Raw genomic sequence first — 22,959 nt, 5'->3', positions numbered from 1 at the left:
TGGCGTGACAGACAGCGCACTGGTCTGTCACACCACAGATCCTGGGTGTTCCATTCCCGGTGGAACCAACAAATTTTTATATGCTTGCGTCTTCTCTCCGGAGGTCCGGCCTCCGAGAGAGTATCCTTTGCCTCGAAAATCTCTCTCAAAAATTCTGCCGTTCGGATTCCGGATTTAAACTGTAGGTCCCATATGCCTGTGTACAATCAAAGTGCGCACCACAGGTATATGAAGAGAGTGATATATAGGCCCTCGCTCGACATGAGCTTGTAGCGCTATGAATAGCCTTAATAATAACTTCTTTGGTGAAGAATAAAGTTTATAAGAACTTTATTTTTCAACAATTGTAATTGTAATTAATGCTCTCATAGTCAGTTTAGTGGTTTGTTAATATAATTGAATTATATTTCTTTTCACGATGTTAAATATCAGTAATATCACTTGATGATTTTTATTTTTTTAAAACATTAAAATTAATTTTTATAATTTTATTATTTTCACAGGTTACAAACTACAGGGCGAGAATCCAGGTGGGTGGCAACGGCACTTGGGAAAGCATGTTTGGCCGCGTCTATACCTCCCAGAGAAGGGTTGTTTCTGTTCGAAGAATTACAGAAAGCACGAAGGTGTTTCGTTTTGGACACCGAATTGCACGTGATATATTTGGTGACACCACTCTCGTCCGGATGTCAAATCGGAACTGTCGATTGGATGACGTTTCACGAATTGTGGAACACCATGACCGAAAGCGAGCGCAGAGTCGGAAAGCTCGTCGGGGTGGAGGAGCGCTTTGTGCTGTCAGCTATTAGGGGAATCATTAAACCTGGAAAATCGGTAATTTATCTTCGTTTATTTTAGCTGGAGGAATACATGAAGTATTAGAATTGATATCCGTATTGTCTAAAGAATTGCTAATGTGAATGCTTCGTGCCGCAGTTGAACATACATAGGAGATTCTACAGCGCGCTGGCGCTGCACGATTTGGTTAAAGAAGTGCCACTTCACGTAGTTTGTAAGAAGTATGGATGTTGCCGCGGAGTATTGCAAACCTTGCAACAGTCTGCTGCCACGTACGCGGGTAAACCGACACAAAGCGAATAGATTAATAACGATAAAACTCATTGTTCTCCGGCAAATTTTCCATAGCGTGTGTCAATCTTATCTTAGGTATGGTCACGCAATTTTGCAAGCAATTAGGTTGGGATTGTATGGAATTATTGGTGAGCCAATTTCAAACGAGACTGCAGTTCGGCGTCTGCAGAGAATTGCTAGATTTGCTGCGACTGCCGATGTTAAACGGCTTGCGAGCGAGAAGCCTGTTCAAACAAGGAATAGAAACCGTGGCAGACTTGGCTGTTGCTAATGAACTTAACGTTGAACGCGCGCTTTACAATGCTCTTCCTTTTGAAAGGTACGAATGTTACTAATTCGTATCTTTTATATATGAATTATAACGGATATGTAGATCTGTAATTATACATGTTTAAATAGTAAATAGACTTGCATGCAAAAATCGCATATAATGAATTGGGTTTAAGGTTCTACACATATTTAGCATTAAATATAGTGGATGAATATAATTCATACATTCATATTGTTATTTTAAATGTTTTTTACGTGCGTTTTAGTGAAAAAGAATGTGAAGGAGAGTATGCATTTGAGGTGGAAAAGAGAAATAAAATGAGGACAGTATTCGTCACTGGAAGAGATGGTCTCACACCTCAACAAGCTGCAATTTTATTGGTTCAAGAGGCGCGGATGTTAATTCAGGTTTATATAATGCTTAAATTTTATAAATAAAAAAATACATTCCTCTCTCTCTCTCTCTCTCTATTATTTATTGCAATATAATGATTATTTATAGAACGAGTTGGGATTAGAGCAGATGCCGTGGGAGCAAACTGAGCGAACTCTGCAAGTAAATTCGTATGTCGGAAATGCTGAAGATACGTCGGATGTGAAAGAACAAAATCAGACGGATTTGAATGAAAAGAAATCTCCGAAAATTAAAATATTTGTCACGGAAAATTCATTACACGAAAAGTCGCCTGTGAGTAATGAAAATCAAAAGGATGATAATCTGAAACCTGACGCACATAAGGAAAGTGAAACTGATGCGTCCGACAAGAAGGAAGCAATTGAATTGAACAGTCGGCATTTCGATGAAGCCAGTTTGTCACCTAAAGTCTCAAAAGACGATTCAAAAGATTCTCTTTTTCTCGACTTAAGCAGTCCCGATATAATGGCAAACGACGAACAATTAGATATTCCGAAAGAGAAGAAAACTCTTTCCGCGAGCGGTGGTACTAACGTAAAGAGAACCAGCAAAGATTTCGAACAGCCCAGCTTCGTTGCTAACGATATACCCAACAAAAAGTTAAAAATGTCCAGCCCGAATGAGATAAAAAATAACTATGAGGATATGATAGACAAAGACAAGAGTATGTCTATTTTAAGCGGAAAGCCACTTTATTCAAGGAGTCCCAGTCTATTCGATGACAGTTTGAATCTTGACACTCAAATATGCGATATTCTCGAACAAAATGTCATAGATACCGCACATTTGACGGGATTGAATGTTAAAGTAAGCGAAGTGGACGCCGCGAATGCGTTGCAGAAAGAATCTACAAGTCTAAATAATGGCAATGTGCAATTACGTAAAGAAACTAAAGAAAATAATGTAAATAAAAACAGTATATTGTCGTGGGGTGACGACTCGTGGAATAATTCCGAAGGATTGCTGAAACAGGTAGCTCAAGATCAGAATATGATCCAATCCAAGAAGGAAATATCTAGTCCCAAAATTAAAAACATTGTAAATACAAATATATCCGTTACGTTAAAAGATACGAAAACTTGCACACCGAACAGTAAGGAAGATGTGCGTAAAGCCGAGGTCAAAAAACGCACTGCCGCGGTTAAGGAGAAATCGGCACGGAAGCCCAAACTGCCGAAAGGAGCGGAGATAGACTCCCCTGTGGCAGATATAATTGTTTTCAGAAAGGAACGGAAGACGTCCGCGGATTCAAATAAATCCGATTCGGATGACTTCGTCGTCGGTTCGCAGCACTTCGAATCTCCTTTCAGCACTTGCAGAAGTCGAACGAGGACGACGTTGGAGAAGATGCGTAAGCTGCGTTCTCAGAAACTCGTCGATGAGGATACAATAGCGGAAATGAATAATTGTTTAATAAATTCGCCTATCAAAGAAATACCAAATGACGTGGTGGAGGATAAAATAAAAGAAGAAGAACGGAAAGTGAAGCCAAAGTTGAAGGAGATTTCGGGTCAAAATCCATTAGTCCCTGCGAATTGCAGTATCGACAGCGTTATATGTAATTCCGAAGATGAGGCGGGGATTAATTCGATGATATTAACTCGGAACAAAGCAACTCAATTTAAGCCAAAGCAACATGAGGTGCAATCGAACGATTTGGATAAAAATGCAAAATCGAAAATAGAAAGTATAGTACCTGATAACAAAAAGAATTTGTTGAACGAAACGATAGATTGGAATACGTTAAATATCGTGAAAGTTGCGAACAACAGAGCGACTTTTAATCTGTTCAAACGCGAAGTGTTAAAGAAGCGAAATATCGCTTTAGCCTTACATTGTGACTTGTACGCAGACAATGCGAGTAACATAGGCTCGAAGATTTGTGTCTCCAATGCAGAAGGAAAACGGAGGCCCAGGAGGTCTGGGAATTTTGCGCATGGAAATAAAGAGATTCGCGGCGTTGCAATATCCTGGGAGAGCAATATCGCATATTACCTCTCCTTCAGTAATTTACAAGGTAACGCATATAAGGATCCTCTCCTAACAGAATGCTTTTTAATTGCAAATTATCTAGCGTTAAATTAAATTTTCGTTTAAGTTTTAATACAAATATTACAATTGTTCCAGAATCAAAAGTCTCTGGAAAAGAACAAATGGCTCTGGTGAAAGAATTATTTTATGACACGACTTTGTACGTGAAATGCTTCGCGGTAAAGAATATATACAAACTCCTGTATCAGTGCTGTGGAATTACCGCGAAATGTAGATTTCTTGATCCCACGATTGCGCATTGGTTGTACACTAACGATTGCGAAAGAAATTTCGATGAAATGGTGAGATTTCAGCCATATCTTATTGTGCAAAATGATCCAGGGATTAAAATCAGTAATATAAATGTGTTGTTAAACAAATATCAATTTAAGAAAGATTATTAATGCTACATAAATTATTAAAAGTGCATCAATACATTTATCAAATTTTAAATATAGGTAGTACAGTACTTTCCGCAAGGAAATGTTATAATGAAACGTACAAAATCTCGTTATTACGCCGGTCCCGGGATGGATGTGCGAAGTTCTTTACCAGGCGAGTTTAGATCGGCAGCAGAAGCCATGCTTACATGGCACATGATAGATAATGTCACGAGTAAATTAGAAGAACTTAATCCCGCTTTACTTTATGCATTTAGAGGTATAAGAGATCATACAGATATATATCTCTCTATTTTACAACGTCTATTGTAATGTGTAATTTCCATTTTCAGAAGTAGAAATGAGAATCATGACAACTTTAGCTTGTATGGAATTATCAGGCATTGGCGTGAATTTGAAATCTTTGCAAGAGTTATCTTCGGTTATTTCAAATGAAATGCAGTCTTTAGAAACGGAAGCTTTTGATTTGGCAGGTAGAAAATTTAATTTTTCGTCGTCCAAAGAAGTCGGCCAGGTTTGTAAAGTTAAAACTTTATATATATATATGAAGTAAATAGTAGAAATATATATATATATATATTTCTATATTTCTATATTTACTTTTTATATGTATAATACATTATACATCTTTATATAATTCTAATATCTATATAACACGTACATTGTATAACGTGTCATATAGGTATTAGGATTATATAAAGATAAAAAAATCAGTACAAGCAAAGCTGTTTTGGAAAAATGTGACAATCCAATATCGACCCTGGTGATTTCCTGGCGGAAATTAAATGCAACAAGAACAAAAGTAATTATACGATAAGTACAGATTTATTTGATTCTTTTAATATGCATATGATATTATATTGTTATATTATAAAACTAATAATACTTTTTTCCTATCATATCATTTTTTTGATGCACGAATTTTTCTTGTATTTCTTGATTCATGCTTTTTTACTTTAAATAGAAGAAACTTTAATCTATGCAAAAATAATAGAATAAAATATAATAATATAATAAAAAAGATATAACAGAAAAAGATTGAATAAAATTATATTTATCAAATATATTTTTGCCTACAGATGATCTACCCGTTATTAAATCTGGGCCAAGAAGACTCACGTATTCGTGGTAATTGCATCACTTGTACCGTGACAGGAAGAGTCTCGATGCACGAACCAAATTTGCAGAATGTGCCAAAGGATTTTAGTTTCGCAGACAATAATCTCGTCGTGAGCGTAAGGATGGCATTTGTACCAGCTCTAGGCAACATAATGCTATCCGCCGACTATTGTCAACTCGAATTACGCCTCTTGACCCATTTCTCGCAAGATTCGGTATTGTGTAAAATTATGAGACAGCCGGGTGACATTTTTAAAAATATTGCTGCCAGATGGAATAATGTAGCAGAGGAACAGGTATGCACTGATGATTAATCGCAAAAATCCGTATATTATACTGTTTACAGTTCGTTTAATTTTGAATATTTTACGTATCACTCATTTATTAATTATATTAATTATCTGAAAATTTAGGTAACCACCGAAATGCGTCAGCGTACCAAGCAATTATGTTACGGCATGATTTACGGCATGGGGGTGAGATCATTGGCCGAAAATCTGTGTATAAGTGAGCCCGAGGCTCAAGAGTTTTTAGAGTCATTTATGAACGCGTATCCTGGCATATACAAGTGGCTAAATGACGTACTAGAAGACGCGCATCGCGACGGATATGTGACGACGATACTCGGAAGACGCAGGCAGCTTCCTGATTTAAACAGTACAAAATCATCTACGAGAGGTGAATATTGATCATCACGTATTGACTTTGTTTGCATTTTTTTTAAATTATTTAACTGTATATCTCCGTTGAATTTTAGCACAAGCAGAACGACAAGGTGTAAATACAAAGGTGCAAGGTTCCGCTGCAGACATAGTCAAGAAAGCTATGATAAGTATAGAGGACAAGATAAGAAGCTACTTTCCGGATTCGGCTATGATACTTCCAGAGATGCATACCACTCGCAAACTACGAAGTAATTTGCAACAAAGAGGTGGTTATTTAGTTTTACAGCTACATGATGAATTGTTATACGAAGTAAGTACTATCATTCTCTTATGTACGTATCTCTACTACGAGTTTAAAATTTAGTTGAATCTTATAACATTTTATGAAATGTTACGAATTACAAGAAGAGTCGTGGATAATTTTTTTAATATTACTTCAGGTAAATTTAGCGGATTTAAAAGAAGTGGCTCTTATAATCAGAGAATCAATGGAAAATGTGTGCCAACTTACTGTGCCATTGCCAGTAAAAGTCAGAGTTGGTCCTGCATGGGGCGATTTAAATGATTATCAATTTTAGCGAACATTTCTAATCATAGCGTACCAATCATTAATTTTAAATCACTATTTTTACTTTTACATTTTTTTTAAATAACTAATCATGGGTAGACTATTTATGAATCATGCCAATATTTACCAAATATTTTATACATTATTTTTTTGTGTTTATTGAAATTGTAAATACTTAAATATCTTAATTTATATTATTCATATACTATTTTCACAAGTAATAGAGAATCAATGAAAATTGTAAATAGTTGAAGTGGAATCCAGTATTTTTCAAAGCATTTTTAAAAATTAATTTAAAAATTTTTTATCACATTGAAGCTTAATTAAGAATTGCATTAGTATTTAAAAGTAAAAATACTTTTATCTTTTCATATCTTTTATATTTCCAAAAATTGTAAATATTTTTAATAGTTTATCTCAATAGTTTTTATTATGCACATAAGAAAAAGTGGATTAATATATAATAAAAATTATAAATAGTTTATATAGCGGATTGCAATATCTCTTTTTTGATAAATGTTTATATTTATATTCTTTACTTCGAAGCTTAAGAGAGGAAGAAAGATTATAATTAACACTTCTTCGATAAAAAAGATATTTTAAATATATTTCTCTATGTACACATCCCTTCTTTTTATTTATGTTTTCTTTTAATCTCAAGTGAAAAAGTCAATTGAAAATTAAATCAACGTGTCATCAAATGAACAATCATGTTAAAAGAATATGAAATTTTACTAAACTTTGTCTATACGAAATATGATAATACTATAAAATATTACCAGTCTGTTATATATGATCTTTATAATTATCTGATGATTATCATTAATGATATGACATAGTTTATATGGGATGAGTAAAATTACATGTGCATACGCAGATGCAAGATAATGTCAATTGTTTACAAAGAATAAATTACATTAACAGTAAAAAAAAAAAGATTTATTATAGTGAACTGTATGAACATCTACTTGCGCTATATTACATCGCAAGGCGGCGCCAACGACTGATGTAACTTAGTCACCGCCGTTTGCACTATCTGCTGAAAGGTCTCGTCCTCCTTGCTGGTCACCTCCAAGTTGAGCAAGTCTATATGCGCCTTCTTACCGTCCACCGTCACGTAGAGTTTCTCGCCTTTGAATATCTTGGGCACCGAGTCCTCGCCGAACATCTCCTGCAGCATCTCTATGAGGCACTCCTTGAAGTGCATCCTGTCCATTTTTGTGGGCGCGGGCAGCACCTTCGGCGACTGGTCCATTATCTCGGCCTGCAGGATCGCGGTGAGGACGGAGTCCGCGTACATGTCGTTCACCGGCGTCGCTATCCACTCCATCGTGACGATCTTGCCGTCGATCGTGACGTCGACGTTCTTGAACACCCTCAGCTTCTTGTCGTCGACGACCTCGAGGTTGCCGGCTATTTGCGTCAGCAGGTGCTTCAGCACCGGCAGAGACGCGGAGAAGTACACGCTCTGCCGTTGTATAACTTGGCTCATGCTCATGTCCGTGTACTTGGACAGGTCGCACGGGGCCAGCATGTGGTAATTGAAGTTTCTCTTGACCAGCACGCCGGACAACTTCTGCCCTGGTCTCGGGGTCTCCATCGCCAGCGTGCCCATCACTTTGGCGGTCTTCTCGCCCCGAAAGTACAGCTCCACCGCGACCGTGTTTCTCGGATTGTGTATCTCCATGGTGGTGTTAGGATCGTCCTCGTATTCCCGTTGTAACGCCGCCTTCAACCGACCCATCTCGTTTTGTTCACCGTGCACCAGCACCACGTGCGGCGGCTTCAACGTGCGTATGAACTCCGACGTTTGCTGATAGTCAGTGTGAGCGGAGAACGATATGTAGTCGACGGACATCTTCAGCGGTAACTTCTGCCCGGACATGGTCGTGATCTCCTCCGGCTCCGACAGGATGGTCTTCGCCAGCGTGCCCTCCACGCAGTAGCCGGCTATTATCACCCCGTTTTTCGCGTCTGTGCACCAGGACTCGAACAACTCCCGCGACAGGCCGCTCTGCATCATACCCGGCGAGGCCATCACCACGCACGGTCCGATGTCCTCGAAGTGATCGATCCCCTTCAAATTGGAGATGTGCTTGAACACGAAGGGATTGTTGATGGCTATCTGCCGTCTGATCTTGTCGTTCATCGCGTTCACGTACGTCTGATAAACGGCCATGCACTTCTTCGCCAGGGAGGAGGCGTAGTAGATCGGTATCTCGTGCAGCTCCGAATGCTGACTCCAGTACTCGTCCAGAATGAGAAGGAGCTCCTGCGCTCTACCCAGAGCGAACACGGGTATCAGGCATCTGCCGCCCCTGTTGACGATCTCGTGCACGAGATTCGTGAATCTGCCCTCTCGATCCTCCCTCTTCTCGTGGATGTGGGTGCCGTAGGTCGACTCCGTGATAAGCACGTCGGGATGAATGTTCGGGATCTCGGCGGCCATCAGGTGCCGGTCCTCCTGCCGGCTGAAGTCCCCGGTGTACAGTATCTTCACGCCGGCGATCTCGATCATGAACATAGCGGCGCCCAGCACGTGGCCCGCGTTGTAGGCCCAGAACTTGATCCCGAACATGTCCTTCTCCTCGTGGAAGTTGATCGTCTCTATCTTGTCCATACTCGCCTCCAAGTCGGACTCCGTGTAGAGCATCTGCTCGGTGGCGATGTTGCTCACCTTGATGTAATCCGACAGCAGCCAGCGGTAGATGGCCTTGGTGGCGTGGGTCATGAAGCAGCGGCCCTTGAAGCTCGTCTTCAGCAGGAACCAGGGCAGCGCCCCGCAGTGGTCCAGGTGAAAGTGGGAGATCAGCAGCAGGTCGATCTCGTCGGCCTCGACGAGGTCGACGAACGGAAGGGCGTCCATCCCCGAGAGACCGGGATGTATGCCGCAGTCCAGCATGATTTTCTTCCCTTTGAATTCCAGCATGATGCACGACCTACCGACCTCCTGGCCCGCGCCGAGAGGCCGGATCGAGAGCAGGTCGCTCTCCTCGGCCGGCACTTGCGCGTCGTTCTTTCGCTTCGTCGACATTTCGTCCGAAATTTCGATTGATTCTCCTTGGGGAAATTATTCCCTTGCTGTATTTCTTTCTTGCACTATTTTAATATATATATGTATCGTATCGTACTTTATGCCGCAGCTTCCTCGAGAAAAAAAAAACGCACGTCAAGCGGCAGGCATTTTGAGGTTATGTATTGAATAACAAACTCGTGAAATAATTCTGTTCTTCGTAGCTGCACTTGTATCATACTTTCTGCACTTAATTAAAATGAGATAGTTATAATATAATTAGACGTTGGAGAAAAAAGGAAGATGTGAAAGGTATAAAAGGTTTATAAAGAACAAACCTTAAGCCTATGGCACGCAGTACGTTATTTTATATACAATATACATTATTAAATTACGTGCAAAAATTACTAAAAATGCATCACATGTTATTGTTATATTTATACATATATACGTAGTATAGCACACAATACTTTTAAAATTAAATTATTAACTTCAAAATGTGCCAGAATAATAAAAAAAAAGATTTAATTCAATCCGAATGTTCGTTAGTATTCAATCAGCCAATATAGTAGGAAAATAATTTTCTTATTAGATGAGTTGTTATAAAATGCAATTTGCAATTATTACCGTGCAAATATTTAAATAGTTGGAGAATACGGAATTTACAGGAATATACGATTTTAAGATATTTCTAGGAATTTATCATTTAAATTTAAATAATCGATGATTTTAAACAAAAACAGTAAATTGTAATTAATATACACGAGTATATAATTACCAATATTTTTTAAATTTTTATTTTTTCCTTTAAACGGACGATGATTTTAAAATAGCATTCTGATAATTATTGATACAAAAAGATATATCGTTAGAAATTAAATAAAGGAGACTTATTCTAATTAAATTTCTCATTAATCTTTGAAGTTAAAAAATGATTAATAACAATTAAGCTTTTTATGACAATTAATATCTTTTACTAATGTTTTAACGTTTTTTTACTTTAAATTACACATAATACAGTAATAAATGTTACAAGTTTTTTGTTTAACTTTAGCAAGTTGTATACATACAATATAAATTATAATTAGAAGCATTACCTTGCAAATATTCCATTTGGAGGAAAATCTATTTAAATTATTTTTAATTAACTTGATACTTTTGCCGTTGCAAATAAATAATTTTTTTTTAAATAGCCTTTTCATTTGTGCGGTCCTTATCGCTTATTCAGTTCGCGATTGTATATTCAGTGTTGCAAGGGCAGGAGTATTGGTGTGAACAAAAAAGAAATGAGAAAAAAATGAACTTATTTAAAAACGTACCTCAATACATAAATTTTATTAAGGTATACATATGTTGATTTATTGTTTTTTTTTTATCCTTTTTAATGATAGTGTTACCCTATTTTTTAATCTGCTTATAGCGTAGATCGAGTTTCGTATGATACTCAATTGCCAAATCAATTCATTGGCCCTATTATAAAATAGAACTGATGTACATATTTACATTATTTACAACGATGTTTCGTTATGAAATAGATATAATACGAATAGTTTAACTAAACAATTGCACATTTTGGACGTCGATGTTGGTTGCAGGTGGGCTTCTCAAGCTGAACACCCATCGCATATCAAATCATTTTTAAAACGAGAAAACTTAGTGAAAACGACTGAGCGTGCAATCGCTGCTTGTTTGTGATGTTAATGAGATTATTTATTATTAAGATTTATGCGTGATAAATTTTTTTAAATTTGACGGATGAACGATGGAGTCGATTATTGAGAACTATTGATGCATACTTCTACCTTCGTATATGGATCATTACGAAAAATATTTTAACCCTTTGTGCTTGAATATTGCCTGCAATAGGAATACTATATGTCAAAAGGTTGCAGTATTACAAAAAACACGCCAGAATACATCGAGTGTTGTAAAACGCGCGAATAATAAGGCATACATTTTAGGGATAGATTCTTTTGAATATACATCGATTTCCCTTCAGTGAAAAGCGTAAGAATCTATTCTTCGTTGCTATTTTTCCAGTCGCATCAGATATGTTGGTTTATTATTCTAAGGAAAGAAATATTTGTTAAATTAGTCAGTAAAATTAAACAGTATTGTTAAAATTTACTTCATTTTTCGATCAATCTTTATCCGTTAGAGAAATCTTAATTTTTTGGAATTATTTTATTTTTGTATTATTTCGCATTAGTTGCGAAAATTAATTGAAAATATTACTTGAATGTTTCCTTGTAGGGAAATTCGATACCTCATTGTCAAATATCTATCCCTGAAATATCCACGCCCAAATAGTCACGACATCAGTATTACATATTATTGCAAAGAATTTAATTTACTCCTCACAGATATTCTGACCTTCTGATTTATCCCTATCAAGTTATAGATTAGAGCTGCAAAACGGTCACATTTACAAGTTACAAATCTTCCCATACAAAGTTATACACGCAATAATAAATTCATTCTATCTTAATCGTGTGACGCACAACTTCGTTTATGAGTAGAACCATGTGACGAAAACCGAATCTGTTTGTTATCACACTTTACTTTCACTTACACTCCCACGCTGTCCGAGTACATTGTAACACTTTTATATCTATTTTAATGTGATTCACGTATTCACAATATATATATATATTTATTTATTTATATATACACACACGTACACAAACATTCTTCTTTCTTATTTTCACCTCCGCGATTGTTTTCAGCGTGTGATTGTTCATATCAATGCACAATCTATATTTTCTAGAGTTAACTGGATATCTTCTGTCAAAATTTAATTTTCTGTAGTGATATATTTCCCTCTTGGTTATTCCTCTTACATTAATTGCCAACAAGTTATAATCTTAGCTGAGCAGTGAATTTTAGAAATAACATAAAGTAAAATTATGCACACTTTCACTATACACGAAATATCCCTGATACTGTCGGATAACAAACACTTCGAGTACAAAGGGTTAATATTCTTTAAATAGACTCCATCATATGTGATAATATGTAATATATTCTAATCTTTGTTTGCACACTTCACCGTAATTTAAATGTCTAGATTTAAATCTCGTTATCGAAATATCCATAAATTTTTACATAACCATGTTTTTACATTTACTAGTCATTCGTGATTGGTCGCTTCTTTTTTAAATTAACAATTGAAAACTGTTGAAACTCGTTTTAACAGACGATTTGATTTGCACGAAGTCAAACAAACAGTCGATAATACGTAGCTAACACATTCCAGTCAGCTTTATATCCTCTTCAATATTGCTCCCTTACATCAAAATAACGAACTGTCGCCCAATTTTAAATGTGTTTTTCCACCTTTTGTATTCACAAGTATGTATATCTACTTAACAGTGTCACATATCTACATTACAAGACTGGTCTGATTTTGCAAACGACATTTGCAGTTTGGTACATGCATTTAAAAAGTATAGTGAGTCTCAGAAGAGATCTCTAAATCCAAAATGATCAATTTTGATAGTTTCTCATGTTGCAGTCAGTAAAATAAATTCTCTAAAACTGAAATATTTCGGAAATAATAACAGCAACATAAAGTACACATGCATTGCAATAAAAAAATTAATGTAATTTTAAATATTATGCATTTGTAATTTTAAAAAAATATTTAAAAATCTGTTATTTTATATAATCAAGTTCTAATTTATATATAAATAATATAATTAATTGTATACGTTATTCATAATTATATATAATTTGACTCCCTATTAAAATGTTTTTCATTTATTTTAAAGATGCAAATCTCTAATCTTTCTGGATTTACATTCTTCTGTTCTATAAAGGAAATTTTTGAATTATCTGTCATAATAAAAATGACTGATATTAAACTAAAATTGAGGAACATGATTATTTTGATTCATATTAGAGAGCAATATAAAGAACCAACACCGATCAGTCTTGAAATTATAGTAACCAATAAAATACCGGTCTTATACACATTGCAAAATATATAAATATAGAAGAATAACAACTAAGATTTTCGTAATTATTATGTGATATCGATAATTATAATATTAATTCATAGGCCCTTGCACAGAAAATTGATCGCAATTCAATACGAGTCGTCCCATGCTTAATATTGGGCTTACATTGGGCAAAACGACGCACAGAAACTTGTAACATGCATGCGCTTCTCGTGTAAAATAGGTATTGTAAAAAAGAAAATTCCTTTTTACCATCGACACGTAAAAAGTGCTGTGTATCTTTGTAAATATTAATTGGATTAATTATCTGTATATAAGAATTAATTACTATTAGTTGGCAAATGTGTTCTTTCATTGCGTAGCAAATTTTCTCTCCGCAAGAACTATTCGAGAATCTTTGTGACATATATTATGATAGTTAATCTTCCATTAAAAATTTATATCATTAGCTTAGGTAATTGTAGTCTGAAGTCACTGGACCTACCTAATACGCAAATGTTTACAACATAGTAACGTAATAAAAATCCCAACCCCGTATAATCAAGTTTGCTTGACAATACGAATATATCATAGATAACAACTTTGATCCTTAGATATTTTCGCGAAGCTACGTTTTGCACGAAAAAGAAAAGAGAAATTAAATAAACACTCGATTTAGAATACAATTTAAGGAATTTTGATATACAAATTTTTGTTAATTTTTTTTCAACGTAAATAAAAATATAATGTACAATGCGTTGCAATACATTGTTGGGATAATAGAATTAATTTATATGTACATAACATACAGTGGCTGCCAAAAAGTAATTTTTATTTTCGGCCAATAATTTTATTGTATTAAAAATTATTAAATATCATGTATAAAAAAGTTTTTTATACATGATATTTAATCTTCACTTTTAAATAAATCATACAATATTGACACAATTAGGAATTTAGTCACATGCACTTTTAAAAAGATATCGTAAAGGTTATATGTTGACCGGAAACTTGGCAACCACTGTATATACATGCTTTTTTAGAAATCTCGAAATTGTTAAAGAACAACGAAGTCCATAGAATACGCATGCATTTGTCTTAAACATGGACATATCTAAGGACTTTTCTTTCATTTTTTTAAGTGCTTCACGTTAAAATAAACTAAATCACATTTTAACATAGTTTAAATATCATATATGCATACGAAAGTCGGTGCATTAATGAATTTAATTAAGAAATAAAGAAAAAAATGTCACATTCATTAACAAAAAAATTAATAACTGACGTAACAGTTGCTTAATAGCGATTTGATCAAAAAGAGAAATAAACGAAAGACTTTAGATAGGATTAATTTACTCGTCTAGAATTAAAGCACACGGACGACAAAGTTAATGATGCCTCCGAATTATTCTACGTATGGCAATGCTTAAAGTGTTACCATAAGACACTTTCGGATATATATAAAAAATTCATGTACCTTTATAGTATAATAATATTAAAAATGTACGGCGTGTATAACGTAGTATGTATACTCGTATGTACGAAATTGAATAAAAACCCTTAACAGTAGACCCAGTGCTTTAGACTCAGCACTCGAATACCGTTACGGTGACTTAATTCATTGTCATCGGCACGTATACGCGTACAGCCGTACATATTCGTTTAAATATCTTTCCCTCCGTGTCGCGCGAACATACGTACGCGTCTTTCCGATCAAGTACAATGAAAAACATCGACATGCCGTTTCACTCGTACGTCGATCGGCGCTAAATAATCTTAACTAAATTTCGTAGTACCGACGGTAATTGCAGCTATAATTTCGAAGGGGGGGGACAGCAAATTGCTAACCAGTTAGCACGACCGTCCCGCGTCAGAGAATTCAGGCTGAACCAAGCCAAGTTCGAAAATCGGTTTAAAACTAGGATTAACACCGTTGTCACAACTTCCAGACGAGCTCGGCTTCTAACGTGCCTAACAGGTACGCGGGAGAGCATCCACATAGCGTGGAGCACGATGTAAGAGTACAGGTGTTTTTTACTCACTGTAAAAATCACTGCGATTTTCCTGAGGAGATTCCGCATTCAAATACAAGGCATACAGTCGAGGAAAAACTACTAATAGTAAATAGTAGTACTATAGTAGATTAGTAAATAAGCCTCTCACACAGAAAGCTTCGTTTCGTAGACGAGATGCTAAGATCAATATGCCATCCATTATTATCTTCGTTTCCTCAGTTTGATCGTAGTATTTTCTAATGGAAATGTGAGTGAGCGAAAACACCTTGTATCCTCAAATCGCAGTCCTGGGGACTCCAAAAACTCGTCGAGATATTACATCGATACCCGATGAAAAGTGTAAAAGTATAGTTCCAGTTTCCTGAGAACTGTAATCTCGCTATAAGTACAGCGCGGGCGATGATCGCGCTGAGTTGACTCCGGACTCCGTTCAAGATCGCGACAATGAGTACGCCAAATAGAAACGTAGCGCGGAAACGTGGATGATCTGACGTGGATCATCATTCAATTCTCGGTATTTACAGGCTCGCGGGCGTGATGGATTCGCACGTGCTTGTTGTGATTGGACTTGGTGCCGCTGGACTTGCCGCAGATGTGACACGTGTACGGCCGCGCGCCCGAGTGCACTCGCAGATGCTCCTTGAGATAGTACGAGCGGTGGAAGGTCTTGTTGCAGACGTCGCACGTGTACGCCTTGTTCTCCTCGTGCTCCTTCACGTGCCGCAGGCAGTTGTACTTGCGGATGAACTGCGCGCCGCAGTAGTTGCACGTGTACGGCCGCACGTTCCGATGGGAATTCATGTGGGCCGTGTAATCGCTGTGACGGTAGAACGCCGCGCTGCACTGATTACACTTGAACGGCTTGGTGCTGCGCGCCGCGTGCGTCCACTTGTGCAGCTGCAGGTTCCACTTGGTGCTGAACGCCTTGGAGCAGACCTGGCACTCGTACGGCCGCTCGCCGTTGTGCACGCGCATGTGCACCGCCAGCGACGATCGCAGGTAGATGCACTTGCAGATCGGGCACTCGACGTTCTCGCTCTCGCGCTGGGCGTCGGGGACGAATCGGCGATTGTGAGCGCGACGCATGTGACGCGTCAGGCTGGCCATGTGGATGAACCGCTCGTTGCAGTACGTGCACGCCTTCGGCTTCTCGTCGTGCGTCTCCTTGTGCCAGGCGAGCTTCTTCTTCGTGTGGAACACCTCGCCGCAGTGGCATATGTAGTCCTTGAGCTTCTTCTTGATGTTGAGGTGATGCCTGTTCTTGTGTTGGGTCAGATTCGAGTATCGGCGGAAGGTCTCGTTGCACAGGCTACACCTGACGGGCGCGTTGCCGGTGTGGCCGTTGGTGTGCTCCTCCAGCTTCTGCTTGGTGAGGAACGCCTTGTCGCACACGGTACATGGGAACGGCTTGATGCCCAAATGGCGCTTCATGTGAAGCTTGAAGTTCTGCTTGCGGTAAAAATACTTGCCGCACTGCCCGCACTCCAACGGATGTATCTTCAGGTGGGCGTTGAACAGGAACACCGACGGGAATTCCTCGTTGCATATCTGGCACTTGGCGGTCTCGCGTATGCGTTTGTTCACGTCGGCGATATGCATGCGCCGATGATGCGCCTGCAGAGACTTCTCGCTGTTGAATCGCTGATTGCAAATCGTGCAAATCACCTCGATGTTCGACGGTATCACCAGATTCTCGCCGATCTTCTGGTCGGCCTCGGCCTTCGTCAGGCCGTCCGACTCCGGCTGCGACGGTGGCTGCAGCTGGTGCAAGAGCGGCTGCTGATGGTACATGTGTTGTTGCATGTGTATACTCGGCATGAATATATCGTCGAACATGTTCATGCGACTGTCCAGCAACTTGATGTCCTTCACCTCCGGCTGGTCCAACTGGTCTCTACTGCTACTGGGCATCGCATCCTTGTGCACCGTTGTGCTATGAACTCTACGTTCCTTCGGACAATCAAACACTTCGCTACAGTGGGAACACTTGAATGTTCGTTTGGTTGGTGTCTTCCGGTCGCGATCCAGAAACAGACTCGAAGTAAAGTGCGTGGCCAACGATCTACTGTCCAACAACGGCCCGCTGATCTCGTTGTCGGATCCTTCTGATTCTTCCCAGCTTTCTCGAGCCAACAGATCGTAAGAAGTGGACATGCGCGAAGATTCTTGACCCATGTACAACTGTACAGTAAAAACGCATTTTAGAAACAAAAATTACACAAAATTATACAAAAACGTGGTTAATAAATAATTAATATATATGAATATGTAGATTTTCACTGCCAATATTTTTAAATGTCGTACGAATGGTAATAAGCGATTTTACGTTTATTTATATTACTAGATTTATCACTATTTAAATTGCATAACTTTTAGCTTAACTACATTTATTTAATCTTTATATAATTATGTATATATATATATATATATATATATATATATAATTATAAAATGTATTAATTATATACAAATTGTATAATATGTTGTAGCATACAACACTGTCACTGTAGCAATAACATAACATGATAATTTTATTAATATTTTTTTCAACTATAAAATCTATCATTAATATAATATAAATATAATAAATTCAAATATAACACTTTTAATAACACTTATAATAATTTCAACAATAATTTTAAACAAATAATGTAACAAAATGTTTAATAATATTGTTCTCTTTAATAATTGGCCTTGGAATGGACGCGCAGGGCATAACTTACAATCAGTGTATTGTAATAACTGTAAAAAATCAACTTAAAATTTTAATAATAATAATAAATATAAATAAATCTTTTAATTATAATATATCAATTTATCATAAAATAAGTAAATAAATAAAAAAAATTTTTCTTTTGTATGTATCTTTTATTACACGTGCATTGGAAAAGTCTGAGGATGCAATTATGAATCAAAATATTTACGCAACGTCTTTGTGGATATAAAAGATTGATTGCAAAAACCGTAAGTCGTATAAATAATACAAAGATATGAATAAAGAACTGTGCATAAAAAAAAAACCTATACCGTACATAAAAACATGAGGAAAAATGCACGTTACAAACCTGCCATGCAGATTGCTCCGTGCATCCGTTACTCTCCTGTTCCGACAATTCGCCCCTGGGCGGCATGGTCTCATCGGCACGCATATTAATACTCTTCACCTCCTCGTCGATACCTATTGCACCCTCGCTACTCGCCATAGATTGCTGGCTCGTGGCACTCACCGCTTTCTGAGACGAGTCACTTATAAACGTACTAGGAACTAATATTTGCAGTCCGTCGAATTCAAAGACATTCATTGGCCCGGCGTGAGCATCCTCATTTATGTTGAGCAGTTCCATCGATTGCTTCGGCATCAACGACTTGGCGGAGTGAAAGCTCCTGGACTCGGTGCTGGTTGTGGGATTTATCGACTCGGAGAGATTCAGGAGGTTCTGCGTCTTGGTGCTCGTCGTAATCGAGTACGACTCGTGCATCAAGACGGACGACTGCGAGTGTATCACGGGGAATGAACTAATGTGCTCGGTTATCACTGACTGATGATACGCGTAGCTGCTGCTCGATTCCTGAATCTTCGCAACGCTTCCGCACACCGCCGCCACCTGCGCCTCCTGATGCTGATGATCAGTCTTGATTTTCTCCTCCTCCACCTGAGAACAGTCGATCGGATCCTTCTCCGCGATATTACCCACGCCGTTGCTGTCCTCGTCGTGCGTTACGCTATCGCTGTCCACGTGGTGAAACGAATGTATGGATGTGGGTGAGCACGGCTTGCTGAGATCCTTTCTGACTCTTAACACTGAAATACCGCTGATCGTGGACAGCGGCGTGTGCGACCTGACGCCGCAGTCCGCGAAAGGCGTGTGCGGGCTGGGGATCTCGTCGATCTCCATGTCCGCCTCGTCAAAGTTGTCCTCCTCGTCGATCTTCTCGTCCTCGTCCACGTCCTCGTCGTCCTCGTCGTCGTCATCGTCGTCGTCGTCGTCGTCGTCGTCGTGCATGGCTGCGGCGTCGTCGAAGCCGACGCGGTGACGATACGCGCCGAGGTTTTCGCACGAGCCGTGCTCCGAACGCGATCTGTATAAACGACGCGCGGCCCTGCGGGTCGTGCCCTTCCTTCTCGCGACCGGGGACGCGGGCGCTGAAAAACTATACTTATAATTATCCGAGTGAAAAGTCCGCTCCAGCCGTTCCAGCGCTTCATTCATCTTCGAGTCCGCTCTGTGCGACGAGCACGTTTTTTCTAACATTCTCAGTTCGCTAGCCAGGTAATTGCTCGAGTCCCACTTGTTCTCCTCCTGTATGTCGAGCAACGCATGATCCTTCTCGTGAGAGCCCGAGATCGTGACTACCGTATCGTGAATCACGCTCTCCTCCCTATCCACCACAGGGGTTTTCTCCTTCACGTCCACCAATCCCTCCCGATCGTCTTGCGCGTCACTATCTTTCTGCAGTGAAGCGTTATTGAGCTCCGTCTCCATTATGGTTATCAAATTCTCCAATTTTTCTACCGAATTAAGCTCGGGTTGAACGGAGTCCTTCAGTGCGTCTATTGCTATCAGATCCCGCGGTGATCCAACATTATTGTTGACGGCGCTGCTGCGACTCGCCGGCCTCCCGTCACTCGTCATCTCCGTTTCGCGCTCGCAAGAGTCAATGTCAATTGTGCACATGGGTGTTTTACTATTGGATACACTCGCGTATCCCTCCTCGATGACCTGCTGCGTAAACTGTTGCGTTTCCGGTTGCTCGTACGTTACAGATTTACACTGCAAGTCTACGGTCGAAATGTGGCTGTTTGACGGCTCCTCATCCACCATGTCCGGCAATACACTCTCCACTTTGTCGTCGGCATTATCTATAGCGCAAGCAATTGTAATAGATCTAGTGATAGCATTGTATTCGTGCTGCACCGTGCTATCGTCGGAAGGCGTGGAACTCTGCGTCTGCTGTCCTCGGTGATCGATTGGCAGCGTGCCGCTGCTGTCGCTCTCCTCTCTCGCCCTGATGGATGCGTCCTCGCTCTGCAGCACCGGCGACGCCGAGAGGCTCACATCCGGCATAATCTGGCCGGACTCGGGCTCCGCGTCCGGCAAGATCTCCGGCAGAATCTGCTTCGGCTCGGGACTATTTACAGGAACCGTCAGGGTTCTGACGTTGCTCTCCCCGGCCATAGTGACCACCGGTCGTACCCTCGTCGTCGCGCCCGGGATAGCTGCAACTGGTGAGATCATTTGGACGGTGGGTATTTGCTGTTGGTACATACCGTATGGATTGTACAGCATCTGCATCATCTGATTGGCCTGCGGCGCCATCGCGTACTGCGGTATCATCATGGTCCCATTGTTCACGAATTGCTGATAGCTGAATGAGGTGAACTGCGGCGGCATCATGGTGCTTATGGGCGGACATTCGAATATGGGTCCTACGGGATACGGAGAGTGAGTAGAAATTTGCGCGTTCTGCGATACTTGGGAGGACGCTTGGGGCGACTGAATGGAGGTAGGGGTCTGAAGCGCAGCCTGTGGCTGCAGTGATAATGGTAGTGACGTTGCTGACGATGATGCTGATAGAGTTTGCTGGGGCTGCTGTTGCTGTTGTAGTTGTTGTTGCTGCTGCTGCTGCTGCTGCGTTTGCGACGAAGAGGCGCTGGCTTTGATGAGAGCATCTATAACCTGTTCCTTGGGATGAGTATCCAGATGCTTCTGCAGACTGATGCCCTCGCGCAAATACAGGGTACACACAGGACAGGCCACGGCCCCGACGGGCGTTCCCGTGCCGTTGAGCTCCATCGTTATCCACGATCGGCGGTCACCTTAACACGTACAATCGAATTGGCGACTTAGCAGAAGAGCGTTCCTCGCGGATGACGAGCCGACAACGAACGGACCTTCTCGTAGTACGTAGGCATCCGCTTCTCGTTCAAGACCAATCGCAATCGTGTGTGTCGCGTGTGTCTCTCTCTCTCTCTCTCTTCCTTTCTCTTCTTTTTTTCTTTCTCTCTCTCTCTCTTTCTCGCTCTCTCTCCTTCTTCTGGCCACGCTCTTCTCTTCGTGTTGAAACGGAATAATCGTCGCCGGGGCGGCCGTCTAGCGTCACATCTCGTCGCCTATCGGGCACGCGGTCGCACACGCACACGGCACAGCTGCACACCGCTGTGCCCCAAAAATATCGACGTCCATGGCTGTCCCCGTAACGCCTGACAGCCGTACGCGGTGCTGCGTGTCCTGTGCGGTGTGCCGCGAGCAGCAGCGGCGGTGGCGGCGACAACGGTGGCGGCGGCGGCGGCACTGGCTCGCCGCCACCAGACAAATCGATATCCTGTTAAATCGCCAGCCAGCCACCAGCCTCCCCAGCCTGCCTGCGCTTATTAAATTACACCTGCCTGCACGCGGCGCGGCCGACGCACGACGGACGGACGGACGCGCGCGTGTTGGGACGCGCGGCGCGGATCACTCCGGGCACTCGCGGCACTCCGCGCACCACGACGGCTGTCCCTTTCGCGCGGCGATTATCGCGACGGCATGTCTCCCTTTTCTATCCCCCTACGACGGCACGGTCCCGGCCCCAAAAACACAACAGAAAACAGCGACGGGCGATGATAATTCCGTCTGGGAACGGGAGCGACAAGAGCCACCCGAGGGGGCTACGGGGCGAATGTGGCGCTCCCTGGCGTTTCGCCACCCATGGCGTTCTTTTACGCGTTCGGAAGATTACGTCTGACACCTGTTCTTATTACCGACAGATTCTCAATGCCCAACAGGGGCCCCCTCTACGTCGCCGCATGTCAGATCGAGTATGCCAATCTTGAGTGTAAAGGCGGATTCACACCTTGACAGAAAAGCGGAAAACAGAAAAGCAGAAGCCAATCAGAACTCGCACTGGTAGCAAAAAAAAACAGAAAGAAAAAACTATTAACTACCAACGCGAGTTTTGATTGGCTTTGTGCTTTTCTGTTTTCCACTTTTCTGTCAAGGTGTGAATTCGCCATAAAAGTCCCGAAACACAGTAGATGCAGAGAGAGAAGCATGAGAGCGGCCATCCCGGCGTTTTTCGCAACACTAGAGTTATCAGAGAAGCGCGGCGACCGGTGTTACGAGTCCTGATTGGACTCGCAAATTGCCGATTATAAGATTGATTTATCGGTATTATAAATGGCTGCCGAATTAATCAATCTTATGATTGGCCATTCGACGCCATTTTTAATATTTTTTAGTACTTTTGCGGTACTGCCATAAGTCGGTCGCGCTTCTCTGATAATCTTCTAGCTCTACTCAAGTATATAAAAGTCTGGACAAGGAAGATGTGAAGCGATGCAATAAAATAGACAATGCAATTGAGAATGCCAACAAAAATCATACCGATATGATTGTATTGGAAAATCGATGTTCCTCCAAAGTATTCGATCATGATTTTATTAGCTCTAAGG

The 22,959-nt window shown here is 40.3% G+C and overlaps 3 protein-coding genes across 3 annotated transcripts in view; 1 reads left to right on the top strand and 2 right to left on the bottom strand.

The window, feature by feature from the left end:
- The window catches only part of LOC105453543 (DNA polymerase theta), a 10,828-nt gene extending 3,972 nt beyond the window's left edge, over window positions 1-6,856 (top strand). The window contains 13 exon segments of the mRNA XM_011695594.1: window positions 504-834; window positions 937-1,078; window positions 1,168-1,411; window positions 1,629-1,770; window positions 1,865-3,794; window positions 3,905-4,110; window positions 4,267-4,468; window positions 4,542-4,723; window positions 4,892-5,011; window positions 5,289-5,624; window positions 5,742-6,006; window positions 6,086-6,303; window positions 6,434-6,856. Of these exon segments, the coding sequence (XP_011693896.1) occupies window positions 504-834; window positions 937-1,078; window positions 1,168-1,411; window positions 1,629-1,770; window positions 1,865-3,794; window positions 3,905-4,110; window positions 4,267-4,468; window positions 4,542-4,723; window positions 4,892-5,011; window positions 5,289-5,624; window positions 5,742-6,006; window positions 6,086-6,303; window positions 6,434-6,571 (4,456 nt within the window). The 3' untranslated portion in view covers window positions 6,572-6,856.
- A 622-nt stretch (window positions 6,857-7,478) lies between these two features.
- Window positions 7,479-9,905, bottom strand: LOC105453541 (cleavage and polyadenylation specificity factor 73). Its single transcript, XM_011695592.1, has one exon. The coding sequence runs from the start codon at window positions 9,593-9,595 to the stop codon at window positions 7,535-7,537; it is 2,061 nt and encodes a 686-aa protein (XP_011693894.1). The 5' UTR covers window positions 9,596-9,905; the 3' UTR covers window positions 7,479-7,534.
- A 4,813-nt stretch (window positions 9,906-14,718) lies between these two features.
- LOC105453540 lies at window positions 14,719-22,139 on the bottom strand. The gene is made up of 2 exons (XM_011695591.1): window positions 18,593-22,139; window positions 14,719-17,708 (listed from the first exon to the last, which is right to left on the bottom strand). The coding sequence occupies exons 1-2, from the start codon at window positions 21,320-21,322 to the stop codon at window positions 16,032-16,034; spliced, it is 4,407 nt and encodes a 1,468-aa protein (XP_011693893.1). The 5' UTR covers window positions 21,323-22,139; the 3' UTR covers window positions 14,719-16,031.
- Window positions 22,140-22,959: the final 820 nt, after the last annotated feature.

This window comes from Wasmannia auropunctata, unplaced genomic scaffold, assembly GCF_000956235.1.
Source record: "Wasmannia auropunctata unplaced genomic scaffold, wasmannia.A_1.0 LD335998.1, whole genome shotgun sequence".
Classification (NCBI taxonomy): Eukaryota; Metazoa; Arthropoda; class Insecta; order Hymenoptera; family Formicidae; genus Wasmannia; species Wasmannia auropunctata.
This window is presented reverse-complemented; position numbering and strand designations above follow the sequence as displayed.

Coding starts and splice junctions, on each gene's coding strand:
- LOC105453541 (XM_011695592.1), bottom strand. CDS start 9,595: ATGTCGACGAAGCGAAAGAACGACGCGCAAGTGCCGGCCGAGGAGAGC.
- LOC105453540 (XM_011695591.1), bottom strand. CDS start 21,322: ATGGAGCTCAACGGCACGGGAACGCCCGTCGGGGCCGTGGCCTGTCCT. Junction 17,709..18,592: donor CGGAGCAATCTGCATGGCAG/GTTTGTAACGTG, acceptor TTTACTGTACAG/TTGTACATGGGTCAAGAATC.